Below are 26,107 nucleotides of genomic sequence, written 5' to 3'. Positions count from 1 at the left end.
ATTCTTGGAATTATTAAATTATGATTTTTTAAAGATATTTTTATGAAATGATAATACTATTTGGTTATTATTAAAGAGCTAATAATATTATTTGACTAACTTTGACATTGTAAATTACAAAACTTATGCTTAAATTCTTACACAAGTAACGTTGATCTAGTCATCATCTAAAAATTGAGGTTAAAATTACACAAATGTGACATTGAGCATAATTACTGGATTATAATAGTCACTTATATCAATATTAATTTCAATATTTTACAAACTTAAACACAAGTATAAATTTATGTTGCGGTCTTCGTTCTCCTGGGTCAGTATTGTCTAAAATTTCCTCGTCGTACAACTGGCTGTACACGGTTCGGTGGAGTAATTGAAATATCTAAGTAATCTCCTATAGTGAACCTATACAACAATAACATGAATTATTTTATTCACAATTTGATGATTATTTATATTACAATAAATACTAACCTTGCCTGAGCCAAAGTTTTATTATCATCAGCACCTTTTTGACCAGAACAAGTCACACCTATTTCGCGCATTCTATATCCTGCAGATCTTACTTCTGGTGTAACCAAAGAAAATTCGAAATATGTTCCTTTATTTCTAGCATCTGGATTAACTTCTTTTACTAGGGCAGTGATTTCACGTAAGGTAGCATCCATCCTAAATCACAAACATTATATTATTGATTACACCAGCAATTTTGTACAAATATTTCTATTAAAGATTTGTTTGTAACATTCTTGAAAAGACAAAAAATATATATATTTCAAATTTGATACAGAGGTTCTTAGATAAATATAATTAATCCCAGTTTGGAAAATTAATAATTACCAAGTATAAATTTGGAGCTCGTTTGAAGGAACGTTTCCTCTAGTATATTCTGAAATGTTATGATGCCGTCCAGTATTACAAAATACCCTTAAAAGTAAAGGGCAAGTCTGAAAATTGAAACAAATCAGTTAACCGACAAGAAATTAATGAAAAACAGTTATTTCGTGTGCGCCGATACCGACACGTGTAGGTTAGAAAAATTTCACCTAAATTTCAAAAGAAACTTACTTTTTCTCTATCAACGGGTTTATCAGGAATTTGTTTATCATCCACAACCATTGATTCCACAGCTGATGCCATAGTTTGTATCTAATTAACTACTAGAAAGTTGAAAAAAATAAGAAGTTTACATCAACTCTACTACAGTGTTATATGCAAGAGAAGTAAAGTACCTACACGAACTTAACCTTTCAACCATATATATTATACAAACGCGTCCTGAACGTGCATCGCGTCGTGCTGGTCGAGCATCGGCTCATATTAAATATGGTTGAAAATTAATGACGTCACGTTTTCAAATATTTCAATTTATGGTAGTCGATCAAAATGCTGAATGAGCTTTCTAATCAATAACAAATTTTATTATTGAAATTATTCGTTGTACTGAAATTGAAAATAATTTTATTTTGAAATGATAATATTTCTTAAGCAACTTATCTCTCCATAACAAGCATATTAAAAATTTAAATGCAACTTGAATAACTAACTCGTTTAAATCAACCACTGTATATATCTGTTATACACAGCATACATCAATATTTTCAAGTAATCTTGTATACATGTATATATTTGCTTTCGCCTCAAACACGCGATAAGACCGCCAATATCTATATACGAATGCAATCATCTGTGACTGCCTCGAAAGTTGAGTCGTCAACAAGCTAAACGGCTGATGGCGGAAGAGTGCAGTGCGTGGTCTGCTGGCGTTATTGCAGGATCTTTACATAATAAAAACGAAGTTCTCTCTTTTTAATAATAATTCTGATTACAAGATCAACATCAAACAAATTCTTAATCACGTGTGCGCTAAGAAAACTTGCCAAAGCATACGTGAAGAGAGAGATCGGATAAAAGATACTTTTAGTGTGGATCTTGAGCAAAGTGAGTGTTGTGCAAACGTGTTTTGTTTAATCACGGCAAGATTGTCGTAATCTCATTTTTTTTAACAAATATTAAGAGTTCCGGTTGGTCAGACATCAGACACACTCAATGAGATATTTTAAGACTGGATGTAATATCATTTAGAAGTAGACTTTTTACATATTTGAATTAAAAGTTGTGGCATGACTGTGAATCTGATTGATGTGCATACAGAAAACTGATAATTATAAAGTATGATGTCACTTCTTCCGCATATCTACAAAACATTCATATTATCATAAGTTTATTAATAGGTTACTTGAGCTGCATGCTAGATAAAATAATTTGGTATAGATTTTTAATTTTTAATTCCCAGTGTATGATTTATGAGATTGCGGGTTAATCTCTTGGGAAGAGCAAGTTGATTATATACTGAGTTATCTTATGGCTGATGGAGAAAGCAAAAGAATCAATTACATTGTTGTTTCAGGTTATGAGAAGCACTAAGCATTTTTCTCTATCATAGCCAGCCAATTAAAATGGTTAGCAAATTGCCACAGGAGTTCAGAAGATACAATAGAAATCGAAACCAGTTGAGGCACATATTTAAGGAAACTCAGAGGGTTCTCGAGATTATTAATCTTGAGAATTTCTTTCCAGGAGGTATGTCATTCAATGAAAATTGGGATTAAGAAATTATTATTTTATCTGCAATGCAAAGATTAATTACTACTGACTTAATGGTTCACTGGAATATTTCAATGAGGGGAAAACTCTGGAAGAGACATGGGTCTTGATCAAGCATGCTTGCCTTAAAACTATTATTAGTCGTTGATAATGATTATATACGAGCTGTGATAAATTTTTTACAATATAAAGTTTTTTATTCTCCAAGGGTGATTGCAAAGAAAATTTATCCATAAACTGCATTGAAATACCTTACTAAACACTATTGCTTGTTTATTTCATAGTTAAAATCTTTTTTATTTTTTACAGAAAATATAATTGAGGAATTGCTACCAACACTGACCTTAAATAAAATTACACATGTTCTGGGAAATTGTCCTGCCATAGTTGTCTTTGGCCAAAATAGTCAAGCGAAAGCCTCATTAGTTAATCAACTACTCTTAACAGAAATTTTGCCAGAATGTCTTGGTCAATGGAGGTGGGTTAAAATTGGTTGTGGACCTACGAATCATGTAAATCTTACACTAGGATTAGAGTATGAAGTTGTAGAAAATTTAAAAGCAAATGAGACACCATGGACTACTATTCCTGCTGAAGATTTGATGGAATCTGAGAGTATAGATCCCAACTGCCCCACAGTACTCGAAGTAAAATTAAATCGGCCTACTTTAAAGGACGGTGTACAAATATTTATTGTACCAGATTCAGGTATATAATATTTAACATATTTTTCAAAAATGTATATGTTTAAAATATATATTGTTAAATAATTGAACAATATTCATAGGTGGTGTACAAATACTAGCCAAAGATGTGTTCAAAATACTGCCAATCTTTCTCTATGCACTGGGCGAACAACCACTGTCAAATGAGAATGTAGAGGAGCTGAGAAACCTAAAAGAAACGTATCCTTACAATCCAGTGTTGTTTGTTTCAGCACTGACTCACATCACACTTGACAGTCTCGACGGGGATCTTAGTTTGACGAATCGGCTTAGGTCGGAAAGTAAAAATGAATCAACCGAATCGAGTGGTACAAGAGAATATTCGATTTCTTTAACATCGACATCGACTCACGATGATTCAATAAAGTCAAATTCTATTAAAATAGATTTGTCAAAGGAACTCGATAAAGATTGCAATTATGATAAAGTTAACTCTCTCGGTATTACTTGGCTTAATCAACTTACTGACTTGGGTTTTCTTAGTGAATCTACCGAATCAGATAACAATTCTTGGGCATCGAATGGCCGCCCTAATAATTCGAGTGATATTTTAGATTCTTGCAAAAAATTAGGTAAGAAATTTTGCAAGTGTTTCAAATATTCAAACGAGAAGTCAAAACATTAGTTGCATCATTTATTTTACTTTCATTTACTTGACTTATCTTTAGATTCTTACATTTTTTTTTAAATAATTTTCTAATATGCACCGTCACGTCTTTGAAACTTGAGATTATCAGTCTAACTTTTTTTCTGAAGCTAGAGATATTCTTTTATCTTTAAATACGCAAAATTGTCGCAATAATACTACTTTTACAATCATTTTTTTGATAAATTTTGTGAAACCTTTATTACTTTTGCATAACTGTTCTTGGTAAAATTCTATGTCCAGATCTAATGCTGTACTTTGTGCGAAGCTGCCTTCAAACCTACCTCGTAAACGTGAGCAACGAACTGAATGATGTACATACAACAAGTCTTCGCAAGTTCATCCTAAGCGCTTTTGACATGGCCCGTGAGATTCAGATAACACCTAAACGAATTCAATATGCTCAACAAAAAGAATCTGAACTCTACTCAAGCCTTATGAAAGTTGTAAATGCAAAGCAAGAAGAATTAACAGAACTCATACAATATACCATACAAGAGATGAAAGACGAAGTCAATGTACAAACCGAAAGTACAACCCTTTATCAAAATGTGCCATGTGTTGAAGGTGAATGGTCGGCTACTGTTAGAGCAGCTACGACTGAAGTACAAAGAATTGTACTTACGAGACTTGGCGAACGAGTTGCTAAACAGTTAGTTAATTCAGTTAATTGCTTGAGAGATACTTTCTTGGGGACATTGCAGAGATGCTTACTTAGTTTGGAGAAGAGTTACGAAGGGGAGACTAATCTTACAGGTAACTTTCTAAAATATTTTTAGTTTCAACATTTAATTTTAAAATATTTTTCAGCAAGCGACGCTCTGAAACAAATTCTTTCCGCTGCCTATAACGTTGAGCTGCATAACTCGTCACCGTCTCTCGTTCACTCCTTTCTAGAACGACTTCGACAATTATTTAAATCAGTACCAATGCCTTGGGCACCAACACCGATTCTAAATACGTCTTGGAGGCGAAAAGTCATCATCGACATACTGAATTCTTTAAGTGCTGCTCGACTGGCTCGAGCTATTTCAACTCAGTTTAGGGATAAAGTCAAGGCTTCGCATGACACTTTCCAGTCTGCGCTTAGGTCATTGGAGAATCATTATTCCGGCAAATTGGAGAGAACCGAAGAGCAAAGAATTGCTATTAGGAAATATCATGCGCCGAGACTAGCTAAACTGGCACTCGAGTCTACTTCTATGAGCGACTTGGTGAGTTTTTTTCTCAGTCAAAAAAACTCTTAATTTTATTTGTGAGAAAAATTCAATTAAAAGTAACAATGTTTACGACGAGCATTAAAGATCTAAGAAAATATGATTATTATCTGTGAATATTTTTCTTTTTCCATTAAAATTTTCAATTCAACGGAAGTTCTATTTCAGTGTATATTCCGTAGTTACTAATTCATTACAAAACTAATGACGTACTTCCATTCCGAGATTTATTGAAGCCCATGTTCGTACCGCATGCTCTTATTATTCAAACCCTTCTACAGTTACTAAAAAAGTTATCTCTTATTAAGAACGAAATTAAAAAATATGCTATCCATTATTTTCTCGAAAAAAAAACTTCATTTTTCGCGCAAACAAATAAAAATAGTTACACCAATACCTACGAAAATTGATAATGTATTCTTTCCATATGATACGTAGTTTTTTTCCTTTTTACAATATCTGTTGAAATCACACATTCCGTTGCGTCCTACATATGTTATCTTATTGAACTTCAATTCATAAAATCCTTATCGTAATAGAGCATCTGGTGAAAGCTTCTACTCGTATTTTTCTAGAACACATCTTGAATTGTTCTTATCAGCAGTTGACAAGGCTACATCTATAAGATAATAGCAGGCAACTTTTATTGTTGTTGTATACATAATGACTCAGAGCGTGTATCAATGGGTAGAAGAAGAGAATATGAATTCATTGAACCGAAGTTTTGTTTTGCTGCAACGTGAATTATTAAAATGAATCGTGAATTATTAAAATGAATCGTAAAATAAATCGTGTAAAAAAAATCACACGACCTCTAACCATAGAGCTCGTGTATATATGCTTTTTTCTGGCAAAATTTAAAATTAGCATACACGATAACTTAAAAATTTGTCACTCTGGTATATATTTATAACTGATCCTTAATTTACATTTTAAAAAAGAGGCGACTCGAGAAATAATCAAAGTTAACATTATAAAATGCTTTATCTTGCACATTTATTGAAATTTACCTGCTTTCTTTTAAATCCAAAGTTGCTTAAGTTCGTATTTTACATTTAAAATTCACGACTTATCATTTTGTGTAAGCTTATTTACTTGCCCACTAATTAAAGATTTTTCAACTAAAACTGCAGTATTGGAGAATTTATATTATATCTTAATAATAACCCAAAAATTGAAGACAAGGAAAAAATTGCGTTATTGGATTAATTTAACGAGACTTTAGGTTTTATTAAATAATGATGAACGATACTTCTTAACAGTGGTCATTGAAATAATTACTCACTCTGAGCCAACGAGATTGTTATAATTAATATTATTCTCATTGATTATATTTTTATCTTATATAAAATAATATAAAGTAATTGTAATCATCTGTTGAGGAGGAAGACATTGAAAATTCTGTCATTGACTTATTCGTGCTACCAAAATTATTATTACAAATTAATATATCAAGGCAGAAGTGAAATATCCGATAACAGTTAATTACAGTTAATTGGAGCAATAAGAAATAGAGATGACTTCCTGCTTATTTTCAGACTTGATTATCTCTGATGAGAAATGCGTTAAAATAGTAGTGCCATCTTAAAAAATATTGATTTTTTTGGAAAATAAATCTGGCAATAATGAAAAACAAAAAAATTGAAATAATTATCAACTAATTTCTATTTTCAGATTCGTTTTGGGATTCCACACCAAGGTAAAGAAATCGGTCGAGGTCAGTACGGCGTAGTATTCGCATGTGACGGTTGGGGTGGTGCGCCAGGACCATGTGCAGTAAAATCTGTAGTTCCACCAGACGAGAAGCACTGGAACGATTTAGCAATGGAGTTCTATTACACAAGATCAATACCTGATCACAAACGCATCGTGAAACTTCGAGGTTCGGTGATCGATCACGCATACGGTGGTGGTTACGGTATGGGTGCAGCGGTGTTACTCATCACCGATAGAATGAGTAGAGATCTTTATTGCGGCATCAGGTCAGGATTGACCTGGCTCGAGAGGATACAGATTGCCATTGATGTACTTGAAGGTATTAGGTACCTGCATTCACAGGTGGGATAATATTAATCATGGAAAACGGACAATTCTCGAGTTTAATTTATTAATCAGTGGAAAAATTACAGGGTCTAGTGCATAGAGATATCAAGTTGAAGAATGTGTTGCTTGACAAAGAGAATCGAGCCAAACTAACGGATCTTGGCTTTTGCATAACCGAGGCAATGATGTCGGGAAGCATCGTTGGTACCCCAGTTCACATGGCACCTGAACTTCTCTCGGGACACTATGACAGTAGCGTTGACGTTTATGCTTTTGGTATCTTGTTCTGGTATATTTGTGCTGGTCATGTCCGGCTGCCTTATGCGTTCGAACAGTTTCACAATAAGGAACAGCTGTGGACGAGCGTAAGAAAAGGTTGGTATTTTTAAGTAAAAGGCTGTAAGGATATTCGCTAATTGCAGTTAAATAAATTTTTTAGGTATCAGACCAGAACGTCTAATAATCTTCGACGAAGAATGTTGGAATCTAATGGAACAATGTTGGGCTGGTGAACCGTCACGTCGACCACTTCTAGGTGCGATTCTACCGGTTTTGGAATCAATCCGTGCTAAAGCCGAATCAAATCGTAAGGACGTTGCTTCACTTGTCCTTGCTAATGGCAATTGTGGTAGCAACAGTAATGGTAGCAATAACAACAACAACAACAACAACAACAACAACAACAACAACGAGGCAATGGATTTGAAAAAGCCGATTAATCAGAGGGGTGAAGTAGCCAGTCCACTGTTCCGCCGACGCAAGAAGTCCTCGGTGTTCTTTCGCACGCCCAAGCACCCTGGTCTTCCCATGACTAACTTCTTTCACATGAGTGCCTGTTCAAATTTGTACATACAGATGCACGAATTCTGACTTGTTTTTTTTTTTTTTTTTATCGAGACGTTGGCTTAGATTTACACGAGGATTTTTATTTGCTGTCGTACATTTATTTTGTTTATTTAATTTGAGAGTGGAATTCAATATTTTTCATAGTTCACTCTTAAGTTTTTGTAAGACTGATTTAGTTTGAACTTTGAAAATAATTTTTTTGTAATGAATGAAGTGATAATAGAAAATATTTGTCAAGTTCCTTTCGAATCCCAAAAAATTATTCGTCAAGTTAAAACTAAATTTGCAAGAGGTTATTGACGTAATTTTCGAGTTTTATTTTAGGACAATTATTGTACATAACGATCCTCCTGCTTTTTTAATCCGATTTCTCGTTCGTTTATTTGTATGTAAACAGTTGCTTGTTATTACATTCATTGGGTAGGGATAATTTTTGTTTACCGAATCAAATTATTTTCTGTATGAATCTTTTTCCTATACTTAAGGGACCCTTTATTCTTCCATAGATGTATAAATGAATGTAAATTAATAGGTCGACTTTGCTCCATGGTTTAATTGCGTATAGTGCTTGCAACCCAAAGAAAAATATATGTCGATAATTTTTACTCATCAAAGTACTGTGAATCAATTTTGGATCGTTCGGTCCATTAGTTTCTTTACAAATAAATGTTTAAGAATGTTGTTTCAAAAATAATGTTTTTTAGATATAGAGATTTGTTTACGTGATTTGATAAATGAAAAATGACAACTTAGTATTATTTTTCAAAAATCATTTTCAAAAATTTATTTTTAAAGAAACTAATAGATCGGATGATCTAAAATTGATTCATAGTACTTTGGTCGGTAAAAACTATCGGCCTATATTTTTCTTTTCGGATTGTGAGCATTACTCGCGGTCAAATCTTGGAGCAAAGTCGGCTCATTAATTTACATTGGTTTGTACATCTATGGAAAGGTAGGGAGGCCTTCACTACCACAATGTGCGTGCTATTATTGCTTATGTATGCACATACATTTCATTTTAATTTCTTATGTACAAAATATCAACTGTTTTTTTTCCATTTTTTTGCTATAAGTATTGCAAAGCCATCAGTATTAGTTGCAAAATAGCATATATTTCACACAAATTTGTTTGCAAGTACAAATTTATTTCTGTTTAATAGTATACTAACTCGACGCTTTAAACTATTTTTTCAGTGGTATTGCTCTGATCTTGGCATTACTAAAATATCGATGGCAAATAATATTATCGCATATTAAGTTATCTATTATCGAGTTACATATTATTTTCGATAATATGTTTTACACTCTAGAACTATATTTGTTATTATGAACGTAGAATTAAAAAAAAGTAGTATGGTTTTATCACGTAAAACCGTTTTTATTATATCCAACATTGCATTGCTGTCAAAGAGAAAAGCTTATCGATATTTTTTGGCAATTATATACCTGTCCGAAATGATATATATTAAATACTAATGGACGATTACGACAGCGAGCGTTTATACTAAGATTTTGATTTTTTTTGTATTCTTAAAATAATGTGTTAAAAATAAAATGTTCGTCCATTGTATTCTTTTTTATGCTTTGCATGCTAAATGAAAACTAATAATTTTGTGGAAAAATAGAACCTTAAAAAACATTTACTAAAGAATTAGAAGATCGTGTACATACAATGATCTTTCGGATACATGTTTAGAACAATAATGTGAGAAATTTGATGAATTATTATGAGTAAGTAAACTAAATGTTTCTAAATGTTCCTAGCATTAATTGCACGCTTTTTTGCTTAAATATATTTAAATAAAAATATCTACGAAGAGAATACAAAATAATTATATTCATCTCAATTGATCATAAAGTTTACATAAATATAATATTTAATTATACAATGTTGTTTTATATTCTCTGGATGTAAATTTAAAATATGTACAATACTTATAGCAAATTAATTATATCGAAAAATTATAATAATTTTGAATAATTTTGTATTACAGGCTACCGAAAGTTATCACCAAGGAAAAATAATGGTCGTTATGAAGATGTATAAAGAAAAATGTCCATTTTGAAAAAATCAATAACGAGATGTCTCAAAGTCAACTAGTCTTTCTAAGAATCAAGTCGCTAATGTACCATTTTATAGAACTTCAATCAAATTTTAAATTGCACTTTCATACTCTTAATATTCAAATAATAGTGTTGTCTTAAATTAATAGCAATTCAGTCCATTCTTCGTCATTCTTCTTATTCTTTTTTTTATTCTTTGTGAATGCTAATAATTGAAACTACAATGATTTTAAAATCATTGTAAAAAAATAAGCATTATTATTCATGCCTGTGATAGCTCGAGTAGAGCCAGATAAGCCAATTTATTGATAATAATTATTAAATATTAGAGGACTGATTAGAGTAGATAAGTGAAATAATACTAAAGTATCTATTTTTTATATAATTTATTATGCCTTTTAAAGGTCATTTAATTGATAATATAGATTATATAGTAAACATTTTATACTATGTAAAAACTTAATGAGTGTATAATAACAATTTCATATTTTTATTATTTAAGCTAAGATATCTAAACTACTTTTTACCATTTCTAAATCATGTAACAGTTTATAAAATTGGTGTACATTCATCTCTGTAAATATAGACTTCTTTCTCCCATCTTCGTCATAAACAAGTTTGAGTTGCAGAGAATTTTTCCCAACTTCATTTGATCCACTACTTGCAACTGTCACTGAAATTAAAACAGATATTTTTTGTTAATTGTATGCATTTAGTATTTTCATTCATTAGTTGTAAACATTAATATTATTTTCTATTTTGTATTGTTTTTGATAATAAAATACTTAAAATCAATTATAAATTTGACCATTTTTATTTGTACATATCTTCAAAATAATTTTCGTTCTATTTTTCTACATAAAAGTTTAACAACTGTTTTGTAAAAAGTTTGAATGGTATTGACATTGTACTGGAGTATTCTTCATTAAATTGATATTTTACATCTTATGCCGTTAGAATGAAAAGTATGTACTTACCACCTAATCGCCAAGTTATATCAATTATTTTGTTTATTGATATTTCCTCCATTTTTCAAACAATTACATTTATTTTAAGAAAACTGAATAATTAGTTTTTATTGTCAAAACTTGGTTCTTGTCATTGATACTAATAAAAATATGATTTATGCAATGTTTACAATACTGAACATTTGAGGTTATATTGATGCTAAAGCAACATCATACAACCTGATACTGTGATTATCATGAACAAGATGTCAGTACTACTCTAACCAATAAGGAATGTTGTTTATGTTGCTAAAACATTTATTTTGTAGCTTCTAAGGCCAGAAAAATTACAGTATTTGATATTCAAGTTGTAATTAACATCTTGTTTCATTTTTTTCTCTTTGAAAAATTAAAAAATACTTTATTTTTTCATTTTGAGTAACGTGGTGGTTAGCAGACGACCACTTGTTAGGATCATAAATAAACCCACGAAAGCGGCGCCAGTGCTCGGCCAAATTTAATACACGATACAAAATCACATAGAACAAGAACATTGCACAGGAATATTTTCTCAATGTGGAAGCCCTTAGTGTCCATGGATCAGCCTGAGTAAATCAGCTGAAGGTTTCGATTTGACCCAGCACTGAGTGGCGCCAAAAAAGTCAACCACGTAGTTTTTATATTGTGTTGTAAAAAATTACTATTAAAATAATTATTTCAACTAGATAATTTTATACAAAAATGTTGAAAGAATACTTTTTAGAGTACCATGCGGAAGAGCTTAAAGAAATACTAAATGATCCAGACGAATTCAAGGTTTTTCCTATCTATGTTGAGTAAGATATTGTTTAGTTGAAAGATGCAGGCAATGAACTGTTTAAGTTAATTTTTCTTTTAATTATTCATTAAATTTTTTAGTTTTATAGCTCTCTTTGAAAGATATGCAGAGAAAGCAGATAAAATATTAAGACGACCAAGGCAATATTTACCACAGTGTGATGCTTCTGCTATTGAAGCTCAAGAAGAAATTATTGGGGAATATCAGATAGTTAAAAAAAAAGTAAATCTTGTATTTGAAAAAAGAGTTTTGGTGATTACTATATGTCAAGTCATACCTTTATTACTAATTTTAGATTCGAACAAGAGTGCATGGTATAGTTGAAAATATTGATCAAGCAAAAATTGGAGAACTGATCTCAACTACAGGTTTTGTAGTTCGTATTTCTCAACCTTCAGTATCAACTGTATCTAAACATTTATTGTGCAAAAAATGCGAATACATCACTATAGTCAAAGTAAGCAACCATAATTAGTTATACGAGAATAATCAAATTTATAATTTGATTTTATTTAGCTTGAATGGGAGAGAGATAAAATTCCAGATATTAAAGAATGTGAAGCTTGTAAGAAAAAAAGTTTACATCCTGAAACTTCAGTTGTAGAACAAGAATGTGCTGATTATCAGGAAATTAGAATACAGGTAAAAATATTTTCATTTTTTATACTGTAAATCTTTAACATATTTTGAAATAACTTAATACTTTTCTAGGATAAATCTCAAAGTGTCAATAGTACAATGACAAGTGCATTGCGAGTTGTATTACTGGAAGACCTGGTTGACAAATGTACATCTGGTGATCATGTTAATATTGGGTATGAATATAATTCATTTCCTTGATTTTTTTCTTGAGGAAAACTAATAATTAAATTATTTATTTTATCTAAAGTGGTTACTTGGTAAGAAAATTTGAGAAATTTGCTGAAGGTCAGCGCGCCACAGCCACAACATTTTTATTAGCAAATAGTTTGTTGGTACGCAGAAAAGTAGCAGAGTCAGAATTTTGTAGAGAAGAAATTACAAAGATTTTTAAGAACTATTGGAAGGGATATAGTGAGAAACCTTTGGATGGTAGAGACAATATACTTGCATCAATATGTCCACAGGTAAAAACACTACTTTTAAAAGTAAGATACATTAATTATGAAAAATACTTTCATATATTAATTTAATTTTGTTTCAAGTTATATGGCATGTACAGTTTAAAATTAGCACTTGCTATCATACTAGCTGGAGGTGTACCAAAAACTACTGATTCAGGTATTTCAATTTCAATTTCAATCTCAACCATTTCAAACAGATATCTGCTTTTTGCAGGTACTAGAGTCAGAGGTGATCCTCATCTACTATTGTGTGGAGATCCTGGTACTGGAAAATCTCAAATGTTAAAAACAGCAGCAAGATTAGCAGCTCGTTCTATCTTAACAACTGGTGTTGGAAGTACTGCTGCTGGTCTCACAGCTGCTGCTATAAAAGTGAGTTTAGGAAACGCGTGAATCAAGCGGAAAATCACGTTAAATTTTTTATTTCAGGATTCAGATGGTTGGCATTTGGAAGCTGGTGCCTTGGTTTCAGCCAATGGAGGTGTTTGCTGTATAGATGAATTAACAACCATGAGTACTAATGATATGGCATCAATACATGAGGCTATGGAGCAACAGACAATATCAATTGCAAAAGCTGGTTTAGTTAGTACATTGAACTCCAGATGTACTGTAATTGCAGCGATAAATCCAGTTGGTGGCAGATTTGTTGATGGAGAAGAAGTGAAAATGAGATTAGGTGGTCCTCTTTTATCCAGGTTTGATCTGATTCTTTTTTTAAGAGATATTCACGATCCGCAATGGGATGAATTAGTCTCTAGTCATATTCTTCAAGCTGCAATGACTGGCGGCGATTATCACACTCAGTAAGTTAAAGTAACTTTTAATCACTAATTAGTTTAATTTTTTTATAATAGAAGTATAAACTTTATTTTAGAAATATTAAAAACTATTCTTCATCCAAGAGCGTACGAAAAGAAATAAATAATCACAACATATCTGGCGCAGAAAGTGCGGAAATGTACGTCTATGAAAATAGTTTTGAAAATCAAAGTAAAATGGTGTTTACTAATTAACTTAAAATTTTAGAAACGCTACGGGTACTTTGAGTCTTTTGAAAACTGATGGTCTATGGGATGAGAAAACATTACGAGAATATTTCGCACATATACATAGTCTTAGACCAGTTATGACGAAAGAAGCAGAAAAAGTTTTGCGCGCGACTTACTTGTTCCACAGACAAAGAAAGGAAAGAAAAGAGGAACGGACGACTGTTCGTTTGATGGATAGTTTAGTTAGGTAAAAACATGCAATATAGGACATGAAAAATCTACAAGAGGTTTTGTTAAAAAAAAAACTTTTAGATTGGCCGAGGGCCATGCCAAGTTGATGTACCATAGAGAAGTACTGATAATGGATGCAATTTTCGCAATTGAGTTGATAAATTTAACTAATGGATTGGGGAATGAGAACAACAGGTTTCCAGAGGACTCAATGATCGCATACAAGGAAGAAGGTCAGTTTTGATAAACACAAGTGTTTGCAACATTTTCAAAATATTTTAATGGTTTATGAAAATAATATGAATACAAAAGAAAAAGAAAATAACCTTCATTTTATCGTACAAGGTGATCGTTAAATAATGATTAGTTAGCAAACAACAGTACATGTATATGTGTGTAATTCTTTTACAGGAGCGGATCTACTCAGTATGCTCAACTTGGATGATCTTGAAAAACATTTGTGAAATGAGATAACTACAGTAACGTTACTAAATTGTCATTTCGAAACAAAGTCAAGTTAACTAGACAAGTACGGTTTATACACAATTTATTTTTTCATTTTTATTGTAAAATCAACATTGTGATATATAAGTAAATGTTAAGACTAAAAATTTGCAGTACTTTTGTGATTATAATACTGCAAAAAAAATGGACAAATGTGTGTGTGTGTGTGTGTGTGTGTGTGTGTGTGTGTGTGTGTGTGTGCGTGTGCGTGTCGCGTGTGCGCGTGTGCGTGTGTTCCTATTTTATATTTTCTTCATTACAATGATTATTTTTTTTCTCATAATAATTTGATTTTCAAAAAGTAATATTAATATGTACAACATAAAAGCGTTGAATACCGTTTCTAACACAACAGAATTACAATTTAAATTTAAAGCTTTTTAATCATAATAATTTATTTTTAGTTACGGGAATGAGGTAAAGAAGCGAAAAACGATCCTAAACGGACTGTGAAAAATGTAGAAGAGAGCTATATTATAACGTAACATGATGAGCTCGTCGCACTACATTTTCTTGTCATAACATATTTTCTTATCACATTGCACAACATGTCTCATTCTCGACGGATTCTAAACCATAAACTTATCTTCTTTTTTTTAAGTGTATGCATTCACTCGGATGCGCTCGATTTTCCTAAGAGATAAATATATTTTACGTTTTTGAAAAAAAACCTTCTCCATTTAAATGATGAATTCGCGAAAAGCTTACCACAAACTGATTGTGTTTTCTATCTGAATTAAAAAAGCTCTTCTCTTACAGTATACCTGAATATAATTCTTATCCGTTACTCGTAAGGTGTTTGTTTTTTTTTGCTGGCAATTTATTTAGTTAATAGCGTGGTTGCGTCATTTGATTGACTTGCTGACGGACAGCGGTGGCGGCGACATTCGAAGCGGCACCCTGTACATGCTCGTTACGAAGAAACGTCGAAGTGAACTCTTGCTGGGCTTTTTGATAGCTTGCGCCTGTTGTACGGTAGATACGATGCACCTGAAAACATTGTTTTTATTCTTATTTCAAATTTTGTTTTAAAAAACATGAGAAATAAATACTTTTAAAACTGAAACATGGAAAATAACTTTTGTCATTTAGCTTATTATTTTTTTATTCATATTACAATTCTGTTTCATTTACCTTTGAAAGAAGAATAATTTCACCTACTGCTGCCGTAATAAATGCGATAGCAATTAGCAGCACAAGTATTCCCAAGAACATGCCTTTAGCATCCGACTTGAATGTTGTAATTGCAGTAATAAGACCACTGAAGGAAGAAAATTGTTATTTAACTATGTTGTAATTAAATTAATAAAATTTTATGAAACAGTATTTCTTCTTACCATGTTCCAACGCTATTAATTCCAATAGATTGGACGATTGTCACTACAATTTGGAAAAAGAATACGAAGAAAAATACCATAAAGTTGAAGGAACTGTCACTCCTGTATTAAAATATAAATACTTAATTTCATGGTAAATATGTTATCTTGAAGTAAAGCAATGTACGTACTTAAAAGCTTGATATGCTGGTCTAAACCAGCAAACAAAGGAGAATGGTGTAAACATAATAACATACAGAATACCCAGTCCAAATATAGTAACGTTGCCTTCAGCTAACATTAAGACCAGTCCACCAATTACATTTAATATTAGTACTAATCCGTAATCTGTAAAATAATTGTATTTTAAACAATTTTTAAAGTTAAAAAATACATTTTGAAAAATAAATTTGGGACTTTCATTGAAAAAAGGACTTACATATCCACATGTAGTACAATTGTCGGACGATTTTCTGAAATTCAGTTTGTATTTCAACATCAATATCTTGGTAAAAACAGGGCTGTACACAACACTTTTCAGGCAGAGGTGGCCAATTGTTTCTTCTTGCTATAATAAAAGAAAAAAATATCCATTACTTTAAATTTAAAACCATTGACATTTTTATAACTTTTATTTTTTTAAAGTTGATTATACTCACGATAGTAAGGTGTATTGTTTATGTTTTGTTCATTCCTCTTCCATGGCTCATCAGATGGTTGCTAAAACGTGAAAAGGACTAAGTAAGTACAGTAATGTAGTATTTTTCACATGCTTGAGAAGATAAAGAAAGTACTCACACTAGTAGGTGAGAACATCCCACTGCTAGACTGAGGTATGCTTTGTTGAGCACTACGTGAATAGTTGGGCGGTGGTGCCTCTTGGCTGGAGGTTTGCAGCATAGCTGGTTGTTGAGTGGTTGAAGTGCCTCCATAGAGAGGTGGATTGGAAGCTCCTCTGACTTGATTGCCAGCACCTCCTGTTGGTTGATCCGCAAATGGATTATAGTCTTCAATGCCTCTGTTTGGTATTGAACTTGCTGCCTTACGTACTGCTGGGTCCTATAGATAAAAAATTACTCTAAATGTATTTTTCAGAGATTACAAAAACAAAATGTAAGAGAAGAGATTTATTGATATAATATGATTCCTTTACAACTAAGGACAAAATGAAAAAGAGAAGGGGCAGAGACTTGTATTGTCTGAAGATCAAATTTCACTTACTAGAAATTAATATGCCACTTGCAAGGTTTATGAAATACAGATCGTAAGAAGTAAAAAAACTTGAGAATCTAATTCTTTTTACTTTCTTTTTACTTCTTTTTACTTTAATGAGAGAATACATTTTTTACAAAATTCTAATTTATTCGAACTACAGATACTTGAGAGTGCATATTTAATAAATGCCTTATCTCTTAATACAATTTCATACAGAGATGTCACTCCATACAATAATTACTTTTACTTATATAAGCTCTACTTTGATTATTAATGAAACTTAACATGATAATTTATGCATTCCAGAACTATAATATTCAACTAAAAATTTGTTCTACGTTATGTAACTATCACTATAAGTTTATGAATAATGATAAATATTTTTACTCATGTATATTAGTTTTTATTTAAATAAACAACTACATAACATTTTTCAATCTTTTCTTTTGAATTTTATTTAGTAAATAATCACTAATAAATAAATTTATTTTTGTTTACAGATTTTAAATTTTTAAAGGTTTAGATTTGATTATTTTTTAAAATTAGCAACCATATGCAGGTATTGCATGATCTTAGATAAATAAGTCTAACAAACATTACTATATTTAACAAAGTCAATCAAGATAATTTTCACTGCTACTTTCTAAATATGATTCAACAATGACTGTAATCTTATCATTTAAAGCTTAATTATCAATTATTGATCTATTAGCCAATGATACATTTTATTAGTGATATCATTTAAAACTAAAGTAATTTGGGTTAAATTTCTAGGAAATTTAATCAGCTAGATAATTTTTGTCATTTTGTTTCAAATTATCTTTATTTTCAGTATGCAAAGTAAACTGAAAATAATTCCCTAAAATCATGACATCTGTTGGACTGAAGATTCTAAAATCAAAATGTAAACAGAATAAATGAATCAGGAAACTTATAGCTCCCTTATTCATTAAAATCGGATATATAAATGCCTTACTAATAACCAGTATGATAACTGCGAAACAAGTGCTTATAAAAAAATTAGCGAGCGAGTGACGTACACTGAATTCCTCTCATGGTTACGAGGTGACAGTCTACCGAAAATTCTAACCTAGCAGACAATTCTGGTTACCTCTTTTATCTTGTATCTACTAAACAGTAATCAACCGCCATTTACGCATTTACCGTAGCTTATTCACGTACTCATACATCCGCCTTATCAATTCAACTTTAAGCGTTTTTCCAATAATAATAGATCGAAAGAAAAGCACGAAAAAAGCTTTCGTGGCCTATGTGTCACACGGAGAAAAAGATAGATAGTTAATTTCAGAAAAGGCACTTAAGAGTTGAAAAACTCACCGCGAAGGGATCGTTGTTGACGTTGGGCTCGCCAAAGGGATTTTCGTCAAATCCCGACATGTTAACTCCTTGTCGGATTCTCCTCCACTCACCTCCTCTTGCACTCACTCACTGTATTTGTTGTCTTTGTGAATAAATGGTTTACACGACGTCGATCGATACACTTTCTTTGGCGTGCGCTATACAGAGATTGCGGGAAAATTATTTTGGTTGTACGTTACCCACAACACTTTGCACTTAGAAACATTGCTCGCGAACAAAACTTTATCGCCTTTCAGTTTGCTCACTCTCGCCACACACTCTACCACGGACGTGTCAACCACCAAGTGTGCGTGCATAAACAATATGTTCGTCGCGAATGTGTGAACACATGTGTGCATACACATGTGTGTGATTATATATTCCATGTTTCATTGTGTTGCTGATTTGTGGCGACATCTACGTATACTCCTAAGGTAAATTAATTATTGATATTCGTAATATTTGAATATATATTTTTTATAAATAGACTAACGATAATAAATTGCAGTGGAAAATGAATTCATCATACATTACATTGTCATATTTTTGTCAGTGTTATACGACTTATATATTTGTTATTTTAACAATTATAGCTTTTCTAAATCAAGTATCACTTTTAATTTGACAAATATGATTTTAATAAAAACTTTCCTAATAAAGTAGAATGAAATCAAATACGTATTGCATGCATGGTTATTAGCTTCAAATTTCTGGTATTGAAATTATAACCTTGCTTTTGTAAGTGTAACGAAATTAAGAAAAGTGATTGTTCTGATATGTTAACGCGTAATTAAATAAATGTGCAGGTTTTGTGTCTCACATCTTAACTGAGTGTTCAACAGTATCGTTATTTCACTAACCGGCATTTCACTAACCATTTTTATTTTTAGAACTACGATGGTTGTGATAATTTTCTAGTTTAATAGATTTCTATTTTCAATAGATCGAGTATAACTGAGTACTAAGAGGATATATAGACACGACGCTTTTGTTATTGATCGGCTGCGTTAAACTGCATTCATAATCTCGTACTCATATTTGAAAAAAGTATTTTAAAAAATATACAAAAATTAATTGAAAGCTTTATTTAACGTAATAATTAGATAATTACTTTATCGTGCTTATTTCAAGTACATAAGCATCGTGATATTATCCTTGCTTTCATCGTACATCTTTACAACGAAAGATTGAATAACAGTTTTGTAAAACTTTGATAATAAGAGGTTAAAAATGAAAAAATTATTTGTAAGATAGAATAGACTTTTATCAGGCGGTAATTATATTTTTCTTCAAATTTCCTTTTCTGCAGTGCAATTTTTTAGTACTGTGTAATAGATATTCTTATTTTATTTTCACAATATTCAAGTGACATTAATTAAAAATAAGTTGAAAGAAAGAATATTTTTGGAAGATTATTCTTATGTAAATGATATAGTTAAATTATTTTCAATAACATTTTATTTCGTGGTCCAAATATAAAAGCATCGAAATCGTCGAGTACATATGATATTTTAACAAAAATCACATTCGATCAAACGAAACTTAAATTTCTTCACTTATACCAGAAACAAATATACAAATAAAAACTGCTCTATAGGTAAAAGGTAGATAACAAAGTTTGACACATTGCACAATTCAACTTAAAAAAAATACCAATTTGATCTATAGTAATAATATAGTCCTGATATAACTTGCAGCGACAAATGAACCTGAAACAAAAAGGTTTGTGCAAAATTAACTTGGAAAGCGATTTATTTATATATTAATATGCCTGCTATAAAAAGAAATAATTTTATGACTATGAAAAATATAATCTTTCAACTAACTTTATGATTATAACGTTTTTTTCTTGTGAAACAACTCTACTCAAAAATAACGATGTATGGTGGTTACCTGTCAATATATGTTTTTTGACAATTCCATATCTACGACAACTTGACATCTTCGTCTTCACTTTTTTCGTTATTTGAATAAATGATTTTTTTTTGCATACATAAGCTAACGAAATGAACATTCGTGATCGTTTATTTTGTACTGACACTGTGCAAATAGTACTTGTAAGTCTTATTAAATATCTGTGATATTTTGCGCTAAATATACATAAAGATGTGCACTACTAAATGTATAACTCTTTGGTGGATCTGCCATACCACAATCGTCGTTTTTATAAATCCAACGATAAAAGTCGACGAATCGCGAACTTAAAAATCAATTGTCTATATAAACAAATTCTATAGAATTTTTTCACACTCGCGATAATTCGGTTTATTCTTGTTCATTTCACGTCCCTTTTGATCAAACTCACGGACATTGAAGCGTTTCACCACTCGACTGGCGAATTTTCATTGCTAATTTCATCGCGTTCGGGACCTTGACGCATCTCGTGCAACCTTTGACTTTGCTGTTCGTGGTTGAGTTTCCGCCACTTGATCCGTCTGTTTTGAAACCATACCTTCACTTGTGCTTCCGTTAAACGTAATGCGTGCGCCAAGTATAATCGTTCGGGTCCCACCTACACAAAAAACAAAAAAGAAACAAAAAAAAAGAAAACCCTTGAATTGATTCTTATTTGAATAAGGAAACTTCTTTGATTTAATTTTATGAAATATTTACAGCTAATAATTTTTTTTACTTTTAATTAATATTTTTCAACTATTAATGAACATATTTCGAAGCAAATACATTATTTTTTGCATAAACAAATGCTAACTCCGTTTTAAAGTAGACGAATTTGACAATATTATTATATTATACTATGCGTATATTTTATAAAACTATAATAAATTCAACCTCGAAATTGGAATTATTCAACCACCTTTAGATGATTATATAAGTAATAGAAAAAGCTCTTTGCTATTCATATTATTATATTATTATATTCATATTATTCATATATTATTAGTTTTCATATCTGAAATAGTCGTGAGTGGTAAATATTTAATTTAAATTCAGGATATCCGTGGTGTTCATAGATTTCGCCGACTCTTCTTTGGTGTGCCGATGAGTATGATTACTGAGGTACTGTATATTTCGGCATGCAGAAAAAGTCAATAATTTGCAGCAATTGAATCATTTCAGGCTTATGTTTTAATTAATTTCTTTATTAATTTTTCAAAAGTAATGGAAGCGAGAAAAAAGTCATTTTATTTATAGTACTCACCATGTACTGCTGTCTAGCAAATTCGCCTTCGAGTCGCTCGAGCTGCTCGGCCGTAAATATAGTGCGGACCCGCTTGAGCTTGCCGCTAGCTCCACTTGCGTTACTACCGCCATTGGCACCGTTCGAGCAGGAGCTGGAGGACAAGCTTTTTGCTGTGCCTTCTTGACCTGACGGTAAATTTCACAGTTTTTTTTAGACTTTTGAGAATTTTAAAAAGTTAATTATCATTACATTGTTCTTTGATACGTAGTCTAGATTTTTCTCACGGTTTTTGAGAGTATCTGTTTATAAGACTTTTAAGTTTTAGAGATTTTACTCAATTACTGATGATATTGAGATAAAATAAAAATTTCAATAACTGATAAATTTTCACTTGTTTTTAAAAATGAAGCATCGGTTATTTATCACAATTTTATGAAATACTCAAGCCATCAATGACAAATATTAAAAGAAGAAAAATATCGGAATTTTAATTCTTTATAATAATGTTTTATACTCTTTAACGACGTTCTAAATATTTCTTAATTTTAATTTTCTAAAACCCATTTTCGTTTACTTGTAAACTTTTACCAAACTCACTATTCACACGGAGCTTAAATATTGAAAAATGCATGGCACAATTAAAGAAAAATTGGTTATACAGAACCTTTTCAAAATTTACATTAATCAACAACTTTATTAACTAGATTTTTCAGGTATAGAAAATAAATTGTAAACCAGAGTTATTGAAGTAACAATTAGAACGAGTGGAAATCTACTCAGACGATTGATCTAGCCAGTGTCCTAATTTCACTTAGATAAGGTAGGATTAAACATTTAAGTTGGGATATTTAAGTAAGAGCTGATTAAAATATGTATGTTTGTGTGTGTTTGTATATATTCTTTAGATTTTTTCAAATTTCACATTCTAACAACTAATGCAATTGTAATTTTTGTGCTGGCACAGTTCTTAATCTATGTACGTTTGAAAGGTGTTAAAAAATGTATCGATCATTCAACGTCGCCAAAAAGTTAAACTATAGCAACGAACCCTGATGTTTCCTGTACGCATGGCAGCGAACATGTTTGTCTCTTTGTGCGCCACCTCTAAGACCCAGTATAGCATCGATTGTAAAAGATTTAGTTTGCTGCTGTCCAGGTTGATGTGGCGATGCAGCCCCGTGTGCTTGAATCTGCGTGATGGCATGATGTGGTTGCAGATGATGATAATGAGAAAAATGTGCGGGATTCGTTGAGTTCTGATGGTTAGGGTCTCCAGCTTGAAACAAGGGATGCGAGTGCCTTAACCGCTCGAAGGCAATTGTTGCATCTTGACCTAGCGCTGCACCACGGGATTGCAACTGTTGTAGATTTTTTAGATCTTCCGGCTCGAGAGATGAATTGCCTTCGCCTGATATAAAATAAAGCTCATATGGTTGCGCTGTATAATAATTGTTATGTGTATAATGAACGAGATAAACAGTGACAACATTTTTTTCATGCTGGAATTTAATAAGGAAACTTGCTCTCATATTGCATTGATTTTTCCACAAATGTATACGTCTAGTTACAGTTAAATAATTTGAACTAGTAAATATACAAAGTAATAGCATTGAGTGCCATGGTAAACCCATGCGTTTAAATTTAAACGTTTAATGTGACGTCACTCATAAGAAATATATTGCCACGAATTTTAAACACTTTTGAATGTTTAAATTTAAATACATGTGATTTTGAGATTTTGCCGTGTACTATGACGTCATAATACTGAGATGAAATTGGCGATACATTTTAAGTGTGGGTGCACAAATCAAAATTTACTCCATTCGACTCTTGATAAAATTTATATATTTGTTTCTTTAATATAAAAAGAGCGTTTTATTTTCTATAAAAAAATATTCTGACATCCATCTAGTGATTTCATTGATTCTCCGTCTTGATACGCAGATACAAACTAGTATAAAAAAATGCACATTTCTTGAGTTACTGTAAAGGCTACTAAAAGACTGAATAAGTTATGGTTACATATTTTGCAAAATCAAATTTTCGTGCACTCTTAACATCTTTGGAAACGGAAAAACAGTGAGAAATCATAGCAAATGGTAATGCTAAACGAAGTATTCAAAATACGCTGAAACACCCATCGGAAGTGTTTCGTTGATTCTATTCGTACATATCACATAAAGTTAACAGTTATTATTATACGTAGAATTTTAGAAGAGTAGCTAACTTAACTACCATTACGTTGAGGTTTCAATTGTCAAGAAAAAAATAATATCCTTACCATACAAAGGACCGGCGCGAAGCCTATCCAAAGCGATGCTGCCAATCCTCGTTAATCCACCAAACTCCTTCATCCTGTCGAGCGGGAAAGAGTAACTTTTGACAAGTTCGAGTTCCTTGCCAGCACCAATGGCGCGTTCAAGAGTTGCGTGCAAATTCTTCTGCTTGATCTCGCGAATCTCGCGGCAGAAGCTGTACATCGCTTCCGTTTGGTCCTTGCTGGCGTTCGCACCGGCGCCAGCGCGAAACACGCCGAGCGGCGGCTCGTCGACGCTCGACGACTCGTACACTGTGACGGGCAAATATCGGTTATCGCTTATTGAGCTTTCATACGTGCCGTTTGATTTCTGATCTAACTAAAAATGTGCAGTATCATTCGTCGACGTCAATGCGAGCGGCCATTGAAAACTACGCGTGATCGTTTCACACGGAAGAACGTATTAATATCTTCAGTGCTCTGGGCGGTATGTGCCTCGCAACTTCGGCAATGCTCAGACAATGTGTCTAAGAGAGAATGATTCTTGTTCAATTTTGGACTATTTATGAAAAACTCACCCAGTCGCCTTCCGAAATTTCCGAAAATACTGCGAAAAGCAAGCGTAGCTGGGTCAAGCATTCCAATTCAAAATTGAACAAGATTGAGAAATCTATGAAATTGTCAGTACCTATATGGATTCCCATAGAGGCTCCACCGTCGTCATAGAAATACGTGAAAACTATTCAATTACTTTCGTGTAAGCAGTGTATTATCAAAAATTTATGAACCTCATAATATCAGTTCGTGGTTAAACATTAAAAGATGCTTTTATCAAATTATTCACTAAAAACTTAAATGAAATCAACAATCAAATAGCGCTTCTGAATGTAGATTATTTCGAATGCTTATAGCTTTTATTACACTTGATTTTAAATCATACGAAAAAGTTCGCTACCTCGGAATTGTAAAATCTGTACGTTAAAGTACAGCATTTACGAAAAAAGTTGCTGCTTTCGAATCACAAGAACGATATTTTCAAATCAAATAAAAAGTCTAAAGTATCAAGAAATACACGCTGACCGTCGGGTCTCTGCGGTGCATAATCCTTAGGTTTGTCCAAGGCAATTGGCGCGTCAGCAAATCTACCGACGGACGGATCTTCGTCATCGTTTCGATGCCTCGTTAAATCCTCCATACTATTTCTGTTGTACGGTTGAAAACCAGCTAGCGACGGTTGCTCTGAACCCGTGCTCGCGTTACTGCTATCACTGCGATCCGAGGATAAATCCTCCGCCATTGTTTGGTCCGTCGAGTCCATGTTTATGTGGTTCACACTAACAATTCAGCCTAGATGTTCTGCTATACATTGTCTCTAACATAATATCATTTTTGCTTAATTAACGTCTTTTTTGTAGGAAGCCCGCGTTGAATGGTTGGAAAGCTCTAATGGTTGTTCGAAAAGCATCGCGGCAAATCCATCGGAGTTACTATTCAGATATTTCAACTATGCCAATATTATCCAGTTCAAAATAAGTCGGACTTTTTATAGATTTATCACCCTGCACCTCGTCAATCAATCATAGCTGCAAACTCTCTCGAACGGCTCTCGAAATTCGACGATAATCACCTGTAACTATGTACTAAGATGTTACTCTTCCAACATAAGTAAAACTGCACTATTTCATTACGAGATCGCATCAAACTCAAAGCTTCACGTTCAAAGTCAATCGCGTTTCCAGTAAGAAATCACGTGTCGTTACCCGAATCAAAAAAAGCCTCACTTCCGGAGAACAACGAGAACACTCGTGGTCGCGCACTTCACCACGCGCGAAATAATGATGTCAAGGCGGGAAGAGAGCGGTTGCTATCTCTGTACCACCGAAGCGAACAACAGGCAGCAGCAGCAGCAGCAGCAGCAGCAGGAGCAGCACCGTCGTCGTTGCTAATGATCCTGCGCGGACGAGAAGCAGCAGCCAATAATGCCTCGCGGCGACGGTCAGCCTCCACCCTTCTCTCTTCTACCTACCCCCGTTTATCTTTATTATTTTTTTATTT

The 26,107-nt window shown here is 32.4% G+C and overlaps 5 protein-coding genes across 12 annotated transcripts; 2 read left to right on the top strand and 3 right to left on the bottom strand.

Annotated features, from left to right (window-relative positions):
* Positions 1-86: 86 nt before the first annotated feature.
* Positions 87-1,288, bottom strand: LOC131669847 (histone deacetylase complex subunit SAP18). Its single transcript, XM_058945030.1, has 5 exons — positions 1,234-1,288; positions 1,066-1,157; positions 838-944; positions 472-666; positions 87-402 (listed from the first exon to the last, which is right to left on the bottom strand). The coding sequence occupies exons 2-5, from the start codon at positions 1,135-1,137 to the stop codon at positions 312-314; spliced, it is 465 nt and encodes a 154-aa protein (XP_058801013.1). The 5' UTR covers positions 1,138-1,157; positions 1,234-1,288; the 3' UTR covers positions 87-311.
* Positions 1,289-1,724: 436 nt separating this feature from the next.
* LOC131669810 (dual serine/threonine and tyrosine protein kinase-like) lies at positions 1,725-10,630 on the top strand. Of its 6 annotated transcripts, XM_058944956.1 has the most exons (11): positions 1,725-1,938; positions 2,408-2,580; positions 2,914-3,312; positions 3,392-3,637; positions 3,716-3,901; positions 4,219-4,731; positions 4,786-5,189; positions 6,867-7,250; positions 7,322-7,610; positions 7,675-8,080; positions 10,079-10,630. In XM_058944956.1, exons 2-11 carry the CDS (start codon positions 2,457-2,459, stop codon positions 10,107-10,109), a joined length of 2,982 nt encoding a protein of 993 aa, XP_058800939.1. In that variant the 5' UTR covers positions 1,725-1,938; positions 2,408-2,456; the 3' UTR covers positions 10,110-10,630. The 6 variants fall into 6 exon arrangements, 5 of the variants coding, with proteins under 5 accessions (XP_058800939.1, XP_058800940.1, XP_058800935.1 ...); XR_009302397.1 differs by having other exon boundaries at positions 3,392-3,901; positions 7,675-9,815; positions 10,079-10,150; XM_058944957.1 differs by having other exon boundaries at positions 3,392-3,901; positions 7,675-7,962.
* Positions 10,631-11,201: 571 nt separating this feature from the next.
* Positions 11,202-15,396, top strand: LOC131669811 (DNA helicase MCM9-like). Of its 2 annotated transcripts, XM_058944958.1 has the most exons (13): positions 11,202-11,931; positions 12,014-12,155; positions 12,229-12,390; positions 12,450-12,575; positions 12,645-12,748; positions 12,823-13,039; positions 13,118-13,193; positions 13,251-13,408; positions 13,466-13,842; positions 13,914-13,997; positions 14,066-14,275; positions 14,341-14,492; positions 14,671-15,396. In XM_058944958.1, the coding sequence occupies exons 1-13, from the start codon at positions 11,837-11,839 to the stop codon at positions 14,721-14,723; spliced, it is 1,956 nt and encodes a 651-aa protein (XP_058800941.1). In that variant the 5' UTR covers positions 11,202-11,836; the 3' UTR covers positions 14,724-15,396. The 2 variants fall into 2 exon arrangements, with proteins under 2 accessions (XP_058800941.1, XP_058800942.1); XM_058944959.1 differs by lacking the exon at positions 13,914-13,997.
* LOC131669813 (secretory carrier-associated membrane protein 5) lies at positions 14,538-18,945 on the bottom strand. 2 transcript variants are annotated; one of them, XR_009302398.1, is made up of 9 exons: positions 18,633-18,945; positions 16,878-17,138; positions 16,739-16,799; positions 16,519-16,647; positions 16,271-16,427; positions 16,101-16,202; positions 15,898-16,024; positions 15,472-15,753; positions 14,538-15,396 (listed from the first exon to the last, which is right to left on the bottom strand). XR_009302398.1 is itself a non-coding variant. In XM_058944961.1 (8 exons), the coding sequence occupies exons 1-8, from the start codon at positions 18,690-18,692 to the stop codon at positions 15,592-15,594; spliced, it is 1,059 nt and encodes a 352-aa protein (XP_058800944.1). In that variant the 5' UTR covers positions 18,693-18,945; the 3' UTR covers positions 14,538-15,591. The 2 variants fall into 2 exon arrangements, 1 of the variants encoding a protein (XP_058800944.1); XM_058944961.1 differs by having other exon boundaries at positions 14,538-15,753.
* Positions 18,946-20,250: 1,305 nt separating this feature from the next.
* Positions 20,251-25,892, bottom strand: LOC131669812 (homeobox protein H2.0-like). Its single transcript, XM_058944960.1, has 6 exons — positions 25,133-25,892; positions 24,077-24,364; positions 22,844-23,203; positions 21,814-21,980; positions 20,547-21,165; positions 20,251-20,362 (listed from the first exon to the last, which is right to left on the bottom strand). The coding sequence occupies exons 1-5, from the start codon at positions 25,368-25,370 to the stop codon at positions 20,974-20,976; spliced, it is 1,245 nt and encodes a 414-aa protein (XP_058800943.1). The 5' UTR covers positions 25,371-25,892; the 3' UTR covers positions 20,251-20,362; positions 20,547-20,973.
* Positions 25,893-26,107: the final 215 nt, after the last annotated feature.

Source organism: Phymastichus coffea, unplaced genomic scaffold (assembly GCF_024137745.1).
Source record: "Phymastichus coffea isolate CEN01 unplaced genomic scaffold, Cenicafe_Pcof_1.1 PCOF00097, whole genome shotgun sequence".
NCBI classification, from domain to species: Eukaryota; Metazoa; Arthropoda; class Insecta; order Hymenoptera; family Eulophidae; genus Phymastichus; species Phymastichus coffea.
The sequence above is the reverse complement of the archived record's forward strand: the minus strand, read 5'-3'. Positions and strand labels throughout refer to the sequence as shown.